General features: G+C 38.6%; 1 protein-coding gene across 2 annotated transcripts in view; it reads right to left on the reverse strand.

The window, feature by feature from the left end:
- Window positions 1-247: 247 nt before the first annotated feature.
- rab3il1 (RAB3A interacting protein (rabin3)-like 1) overlaps window positions 248-9,057 on the reverse strand; it is a 9,458-nt gene continuing 648 nt past the window's right edge. The window contains exons 1-11 of one of the 2 annotated variants that reach the window (XM_052120052.1): window positions 8,487-8,825; window positions 7,459-7,651; window positions 7,282-7,377; window positions 7,100-7,177; window positions 6,778-7,002; window positions 5,034-5,162; window positions 4,797-4,903; window positions 4,523-4,546; window positions 3,942-4,041; window positions 3,711-3,777; window positions 249-721 (exon numbers count right to left, since the gene is read on the reverse strand). In XM_052120052.1, coding sequence (XP_051976012.1) covers window positions 636-721; window positions 3,711-3,777; window positions 3,942-4,041; window positions 4,523-4,546; window positions 4,797-4,903; window positions 5,034-5,162; window positions 6,778-7,002; window positions 7,100-7,177; window positions 7,282-7,377; window positions 7,459-7,587 — 1,041 coding nt within the window. In that variant the 5' untranslated portion in view covers window positions 7,588-7,651; window positions 8,487-8,825 and the 3' untranslated portion in view covers window positions 249-635. Of the gene's footprint in view, window positions 722-3,710; window positions 3,778-3,941; window positions 4,042-4,522; window positions 4,547-4,796; window positions 4,904-5,033; window positions 5,163-6,777; window positions 7,003-7,099; window positions 7,178-7,281; window positions 7,378-7,458; window positions 7,652-8,486; window positions 8,826-9,057 lie in introns of those variants that run through there. The other variant, XM_052120051.1, reaches the window with a different exon arrangement.

Here is a 9,057-nt window from a genome sequence, read left to right on the forward strand (position 1 = left end):
AGGGCGCTGCGTGAACCGTTTCTCTCGTGTCCTATCATGTACGCACACAGGAGATCAACGGTCAGTGAACATTTTCACTAAATAATACATTCGATTTCAGTTTGTTTCTCATCAAATCTTATCGTATATATTAATAACAATCATTAGTCTCATGAATAATTAATTAGACATCTGAATTATACTTTTGTGTTCTTTTGAAGCTTGAAGAGGTGGTCACCATAAACTGCCATTGTATGACATCACTGAGCACAACATTTATTCACAATTTCTCCCTTTGTGTTCAGAAAAAGAAAGAAAGTCATGTAGGGTTATAACAACACGGGCGAGTAAACAATGACTGAATTTACATTTTTGGGTGCACTATCCTTTTAAAGTATGTCAGGTCTGACTGTGAAGGCCGAAGTCGTGAGTTTACAGCACTTTGTCGTGGCTCACAGTTTACAGAGTTCAGTTTTACTGAAAGCAAACATAACAAAACACTTGACATCAGTAAACGGTCACTGGCTCAAATAAGTGTTCTTCTGTAGTGCTCTCTGAATACATACTGTACATGAATATGTTTTTATAAAACACCATCATGGTAGTGTTTGTGTACATGGCCAGTAACTGTTATTGTACTGTTGTTTGATGGTTTTCTAGCTCTCTTCCGTCAGCAAATATCCCAGTTTGGCCACACTCATCTCTTTCCGTAAACGCATCACTTCCCAAAACATCTGCTGAACTGCAACAAGAGGACAACAATTAAAACTCAAAATAATCAAGCTTTATTATATTATTATTATCACAAGCTATTAGCCGTTTTTTATGTTGTAATTAATATCTAGGATCTAAATACTTCAGATTAGTCTAGCATTTATAACAGGGGTAGTTCAACCAAAAACTACAATTATCATCATTTATTTGCCCTCATATGGAGGCCCATTTACACCACATTGGGGGAAATAATCGTGCTTTGACAAATCATAATGATCAGATTCGCAGTCATACGTAAGACATAAAAAGTCATCATTTTCAGATTAAAAATCTAAATGTAGATTATATCTCATAATAGATCAACTATAATTAGGATGTGGGTTGTCAAAATTGAGATTATAAAATGTATTATGAGTCATAATTATGAGATACTAATTATGCGCAATTATGACTTTTAATCTCATAGTTAGGACTAATTATGATTTACTATTTTTATAAACTTAAGATTTCTCTTCTCAATTTTGACTTTTAATTTCATAAATATAATATTTGATCTAATTTATAACTTTTAATCTCACTTTTAATTTTTTATCGTATTATTATGATATTTTATCTATTATAATGACACAATTTGATCTAAATTTTGACAATCTCAAAATGGTGACTTATTATGTCTTAAGTATGATTTTGAAAAATAAATAAATAGATAAATCATAACTATTAGATTCAAAATCATACTTAAGACATAAAAATTCACCATTTTGAGATTGTCAAAATTTAGATCAAATTGTGTCATAATAGATAAAATATCATAATTATATGAATAAAAATCTAAAGTGAGATTGAAATCAATTATGAGATTAAAAGTAAACATTAAAAGATACATCAAAGTTGAGATTACAAAATGTATTATGAGATCATAAATCATAATTATGACTTTTAATCTCATAGTTAGGACTACAGGTGAAACTCGAAAAATTAGAATATCGTGCAAAAGTTCATTAATTTCAGTAATTCAACTTAAAAGGTGAAACTAATATATTATATAGACTCATTACAAGCAAAGTAAGATATTTCAAGCCTTTATTTGATATAATTTTGATGATTATGGCTTACAGCTTATGAAAACCCCAAATTCAGAATCTCAGAAAATTAGAATATTGTGAAAAGGTTCAGTATTGTAGCTCAAAGTGTCACACTCTAATCAGCTAAACACCTGCAAAGGGTTCCTGAGCCTTTAAATGGTCTCTCAGTCTGGTTCAGTTGAATTCACAATCATGGGGAAGACTGCTGACCTGACAGTTGTGCAGAAAACCATCATTGACACCCTCCACAAGGAGGGAAAGCCTCAAAAGGTAATTGCAAAAGAAGTTGGATGTTCTCAAAGTGCTGTATCAAAGCACATTAATAGAAAGTTAAGTGGAAGAGAAAAGTGTGGAAGAAAAAGGTGCACAAGCAGCAGGGATGACCGTAGCCTGGAGAGGATTGTCAGGAAAAGGCCATTCAAATGTGTGGGGAGCTTCACAAGGAGTGGACTGAGGCTGGAGTTACTGCATCAAGAGCCACCACACACAGACGGGTGCTGGACATGGGCTTCACATGTCAAACGTCTTACCTGGGCTAAAGAAAAAAAGAACTGGTCTGTTGCTCAGTGGTCCAAAGTCCTCTTTTCTGATGAGAGCAAATTTTGCATCTCATTTGGAAACCAAGGTCCCAGAGTCTGGAGGAAGAATGGAGAGGCACACAATCCAAGATGCTTGAAGTCCAGTGTGAAGTTTCCACAGTCTGTGTTGGTTTGGGGAGCCATGTCATCGGCTGGTGTTGGTCCACTGTGCTTTATTAAGTCCAGAGTCAACGCAGCCGTCTACCGGGACATTTTAGAGCACTTCATGCTTCCTTCAGCAGACAAGCTTTATGGAGATGCTGACTTTATTTTCCAGCAGGACTTGGCACCTGCCCACACTGCCAAAAGTACCAAAACCTGGTTCAGTGACCATGGTATTACTGTGCTTGATTGGCCAGCAAACTCGCCTGACCTGAACCCCATAGAGAATCTATGGGGCATTGCCAAGAGAAAGATGAGAGACATGAGACCAAACAATGCAGAAGAGCTGAAGGCCGCTATTGAAGCATCTTGGTCTTCCATAACACCTCAGCAGTGCCACAGGCTGATAGCATCCATGCCACGCCGCACTGAGGCAGTAATTAATGCAAAGGGGCCCAAACCAAGTACTGAGTACATATGCATGATTATACTTTTCAGAGGGCCGACATTTCTGTATTTAAAATCCTTTTTTTTATTGATTTCATGTAATATTCTAATTTTCTGAGATTCTGAATTTGGGGTTTTCATAAGCTGTAAGCCATAATCATCAAAATGATATCAAATAAAGGCTTGAAATATCTTATTTTGCTTGTAATGAGTCTATATAATATATTAGTTTCACCTTTTAAGTTGAATTACTGAAATTAATGAACTTTTGCACGATATTCTAATTTTTCGAGTTTCACCTGTATTGGTATCGAATAAATATGATTTACTATTTTAGAATTGATTTTTTAATCTCAACTTTGATTTAGTATCTCATAATTATGATTTACCAAATATTTTTATTTTTTTTTGCATATGGCAGAAATGGACCTCCATAACTTCATGTTGTTTCGACCCCATATCTAATCTGCACTTGATTTAAACTGAACTAATAGCAATTTTACATGTGTCACAGCTAACTTGCAAATGTGACGTGGCAAGTTTGAAAGAAGTAAACAGAAGTTTGATTTGAGAACTACAGCAGATGGAAAGATTATCAGTGAATAAAGTCTAAATCGCCATCCACTTTTGTTGTATACAAAAGAGCAACTCGGATATTCCTACATCCCTTTTGTATCTCACAGAAGAACGAAAATAAAACGAATAGGGTTTGAACGACTATCCCTACAAGACACGTTTAAAAAAGGAGCATATAATAAAGTTTCTTCTCTTTAAAAAAAATACAAATATATAAATAAGATCTCACCTTCCTGTCTGACAAGGCCCTGCTGGATATATCTGATGTAGGTGAAGAAATTACACACAGCCGTGATCTATGAGACAAGAACATTGAAATGGCTCTAAAATCTGATTGGCTGAGCCATGCTTGACATTATGCCCAACAACACACCTTGACAGTGGTAAAATCACTCTCAAGGCTTATTGCTGTATTTATCTGTTAACGGCTCATTAAGGGGTTGGACAGTACGATACGTACCCGCGCTCTGCTGGAAGGAGATATATAGTAGTAATTCTCTTTATCACCCAGTTTGATGCGATGTCGACAGGGGCGGGACATGCCACTCAACGCACACTTGCTGTTTAAGCGGAGGATGACACTGGTCAATGTAGCTGTCAATCAAATTATCAAACGCTCTTAAAGGAATAGTCACCCCTAAAACTTAAATTCGGAATGATTTGATTTTCAGGCGAAGGGCGATAAGGATTCAAAAGACACGATATATCATAAAGATTACTTTTAGAGGTCGGTCACTCATAATCAACTGTCACTGTATGGAATAGAGTTGCATAAAGGTTATACTTAAATTCTCAGATTAGTATTTTGGGGGTGAACTATCCCTTTTAACAGACGTTGACACACAAACACTTGTTTTTCACATTAGTGCTAGTAAAAGAACATGTTTTACAGACATGATATGAAGAAATGCACAACGGGGAAAGTTCATCATCAAAACCCAAAGAATCAAAAAGTACATTTCGAAAGATTCACCAAACCGTCCCAGTAGTTTTAGTGTAAATAGAATGACGTGCATAATTTGGCTCTTTGGAGTCACTTACGTTTCTATGGGCGCCCGGCAACCGCTGTGAAGATAACCCCAAATCAAACAGCAATTAATTAAAGTATGATTATACCACGATTAATTTCATGCATCATTTCCCAAATCAAAGTGCAATCAGCTCTGATTAATGCATGTATGTACAGAATGAACATCAGCTGTATGGGCCATTCATACAGATTGTATTTTTACATTGTTATGCGCTGATTGCAAATGTAAACATGCACTAGAGGATTTGCTTATTAGAGGTTAGCGTGTACCCATGCATTACTTACTTGGGTCCTCCACACTCGACGGCCTTCACCATGGGTAACGTTGACATGCCAACAGGCTCGATGGTGAGAGAGTTATTCTCCACAGCACACTGAACAGACTGAGACAACTAAAGCAAGAGACAAATCAAATGAGGTCCAAGAGGGACGGACAAAAAAAAAGACGGTAACAAAGACGAAAGAGGTCATTTGCACAAATACAAACACTTATATGCAAAAAGCAAAAAAACACTCAACTACCTCAGAGCAGGTAAATGAAAGGCAGGGCCCGATATCCTCTCTGTAAACTCTGCTGATGAAGGCTGATGAGCGATCAACACTGGGCGACTGCTTCCATGAGAGAAACTCCGCAAACAACACCGAGTCCAACTATAAAAGAGCAAGAGATTAGTTTATCCTCGTTTAATTAACATTTTCAGAGTTCCTTTTTCTTCAATTTGTTGATCGCTACAGAATACATTCCTAACATCAGCCCATTTAGACTTTTATATCATAACTTAATGAAGGACTATATCTAAAACCTCATACCCTGTTGCCATGGAGACCAGCCAAGCAATTACCTGGCAACAGTAAGCCTGTGGCCCCGCCCCCTGCTGGTGCCAGCAGGGTTAATAGGCCACATTGACCAACTGACCGGTCAGTATCATAGAAAGGAGAGCAGGAACTGCAGATGGGGTTCAGTGAAATATAGAAGGATTTGAAGGTGAGAGAGCAAACAGGAGTGGAAGAAGATGCTATAAGGAGAAGAGAGGAAAAAGAATGGAAACGGAGTCAGAATATCAGGTAGGTCATTAATGAGAGTCAGTGTAGGATAACAAAGCAACAAAATGCAAATCAGACCAAATTTAGTCTCTATGATTGTGATCAGGAAGAAGGCAGGGCCAGGCCGAGAGGATTCATGCCCGGCACTGAGTTTCCCAATCAGTGTGAGAGATAAAAGGAGGAGCGGGGGACACCAGAGAGAAAAAAATCAGACAATTATCTATAATCAATGATTGTCCAATAATCACCAACAGATCAGCTAATGATCAGCGAAAGATCAGCCAATAATTAGCGAAAGATCACCCAGTGACCAGCAAAAAGATTAGCCAATGATCAGCAAAAGATCGGCCAATGATCAGTGTAAAATCTGCCAACTATCAGCATAAGATCTGCCACTTATCAGCCAAGGATCGTCCAATAATCACAAAATATCAGCCCATGATCTGTGCAAGATCAGCCCATGATCTGTCAGTTATCAGTCAATGATTGTCCCATAATCAGCAAAAGATCAGCATAAGATCTGCCAAATATCAGCATAAGATCTGCCAAATATCAGCATAAGATCTGCCAAATATCAGCATAAGATCTGCCAAATATCAGCATAAGATCTGCCAAATATCAGCATAAGATCTGCCAATGATCTGTCACTTATCAGCCAAGGATTGTCCAATAATCACCAAAAGATCATCCAACGATAAGTGATCAGCCAGTGGTCAGCGAATGATCATCCAATAATCAGTGAAATATCAGCCAAAGATCAGCCAACAATTAGCAAAAGATCATCCAATGATCTGCCAGTTCTCAGCCAATGATTGTCCAATGATCAGCCAACGATCAGGGAAAGTTAAGCCAATGATCAACCAGTAATCCACCTATGACTTATTAGCCAGTTTATCAGTTGATGATCAGCCGATATTCAGTGATTATATTCTCTTTCAAGAAAGGAACAGTTCACCTAAATTAAAAATATCATAATTTCATCCCCAAGTCATTCCAAACCCATGAAAAACAATAAGAAGTTGTTTTGTTCTGTCTCAGTCAAAGATGCAAAAAAAAGTGAATGGTGACTGAGAATGTCATTCAGTTTAACATCTCCTTTTGTGTATCACAGAAGAAAGAAAGCCATACAGGTTTAGAACAACATAAGAGTGAGTAACTGATGACAGAATTTAGTTTTTTGGTTGAACTATCCCTTTTAGAGAGTGTATGTGTGTGTTTGCACCTCTTTGTCGTCCCGTATTGTCTCTTGATCTGTTGCGGTTGCCTCTGGCTGCAGTTGCAACGCACCACTGGCGCTCTTATTGCGCGTGTGGCCCTGGGGCCGAGAGGAGGCGCGACTGGAACCCGGGGACAGCAGCTGAGGGTGGAGCTGTCGGTTCGGGGAGGACGGCGTAGACGTCAATACCAGAGTTTTCAGTGCGGACACCTCCGCCTGCAGGACGTCAATCTGATAAAACAACAGCAAACAGCTATCAGACATATATTCAGATGAAAGAGACAAAGGTGAGAGAGAGAGAGAGAGAGAGAGAAGAGAGAGAGAGCACCTTGCCCTGTGCTTCCTTTAGCTGTTTCTCAGCTGCTGCTTGTTTTACATTGGCTTCATGCACCATCTTGTGGGCCTCCTAGAAATGAGGGGAAAAATAGACTTTGTGAGCTGTCTTTAGATGTCAATCAACTGTCTATCTCAGCGATGATGTCACATTAAGATGGCTCAAGTCCCGCCCACCTCAAACAGACTGGCAGTGAGCTCCTCCAGTTCCTGCTCGAGCTGATTCCTGACATGAGACAGTCTGACACACTCCTCGTCTTTCAACTTCAGCTCCTGAAAACACAGAAACAACCAATAAAAAAACAGAATAGAACAAAACAAAGTATATATTTTAAAATGTACAATTTTTGGCACCTTCTGTGCAGCATCCAGCTGCTCTGTGAGGAATTCTGTTCCCTTCTCCTTGATCTCCAGAGAGGAACTTCGCAGACGGGACAGGTTGTACGTCTCTCGCCCATGTCCTCCTGCTTCCTCCACGGGCATCTTCTTCTCCTGCCCCCCATGACCCCCCAAACCGTGGCTTCGCTCTGGATCCAGATCTACCAACCTTCCGGAAACAGAGGGGGAGATTTCACCTGTGATTCTGTATTCCCAAACCCATATATGATATTTCACACCTGACTTTCCTTTGCAACTGGTTCTTGGCACTCTTCCCAGTCAAATTATCCTGAAGATATCTAAACAGGATTTCTATGCATATCCTACTCTTACAATCATTTGTAAACAGATTATGAATTCCAAAATGATTCCTAATAGAATTCTAATTAAGAAAGAATTCCAAATGGATTAAGAATGAATTCCTAATGGATTAAGAATTCCTAATTGAATCCTGTTGGGATTCCTAATGGGAATTTTCATATAGGATTTCAAAATAACACAAAACTAGATGTGACAGAACACTGAGTTCCTTATATAATCCTTATATAAAGTGGAAAAAAGTATCCTGATAGGACATTGAAAGGAATTTGTAGAACATCTTTCAGCATTTACGGTCATTCCCAACAGTCCAGTAGCAAGACATTATTCCAAAACAAATATTCCAATTCAAGATCAACTCTAATACCAAACTCGAGACTAAGAATTTCAGTTGATACAGTAGGACCTTTGATTTCTTTTGATCCAAACTGTGATATACATTTCTATAGGAATGCTGTACATAAAACTATGGGATTAATGTAAACCCAATATAAGATTCATGCAGTCATGAAAACATGACGCCCACTAAACTCAGACAGGGGTGAGGATGAATTCATCCCCAAATCTTTCCATACACTCTACATAGTGAATTATAATCGGTCCTGTCTGCACTTCAGGGCGTTTTACGTAACATTCTGCACTTCGCGGGACTCGCGGTATTTCCCGTGTGTGCTCCCCGCCCTTACCCTCACTCCGCTCGGCTACAGAACCCGCAATCACCGCGCCCGCATCCACTCTCGCGTTCCGCTGACGTCAACAGAAAGAATGTTACAATGTTCCAAAAGTTACAATGTTGCCGCTCCGCGTTCTGATATAAACAGTCACAAAGTATCCAACAGATCCAGATGAAGTCATCCGAATCCGACCCAGATCTCCGGTCTGTTCTGACCCAGAAAAAACCACCGGATCCGAATGAGAGTTTCGTGTTGTTTGGGGTTTCGATCGGAAGAGTTTGACAGACTTTCCTCCGAGATTGAGCATGAAAAATGTCCAGCTGTCAATCACACGTCACATGACCCGGCGGAGGCATCCACGAGTCACGTGATATGCCCCAAACAAATAGTTCAGTCAGTGTGCAACAATTCTATTTTGTTGTTCTATTCTGTATTCGTAATCTATTATATTATATTATTATATTATATTATTATGTTATATTATATTATTGTTATATTTTATTATTATATTATTATGTTATATAATACATTTACATTTACATTTATGCATTTATCCAAAGCGACTTACAGTGCACTTATTACA

The sequence above is a fragment of the Xyrauchen texanus genome, chromosome 46, assembly GCF_025860055.1.
Source record: "Xyrauchen texanus isolate HMW12.3.18 chromosome 46, RBS_HiC_50CHRs, whole genome shotgun sequence".
In the NCBI taxonomy this organism is placed as follows: Eukaryota; Metazoa; Chordata; class Actinopteri; order Cypriniformes; family Catostomidae; genus Xyrauchen; species Xyrauchen texanus.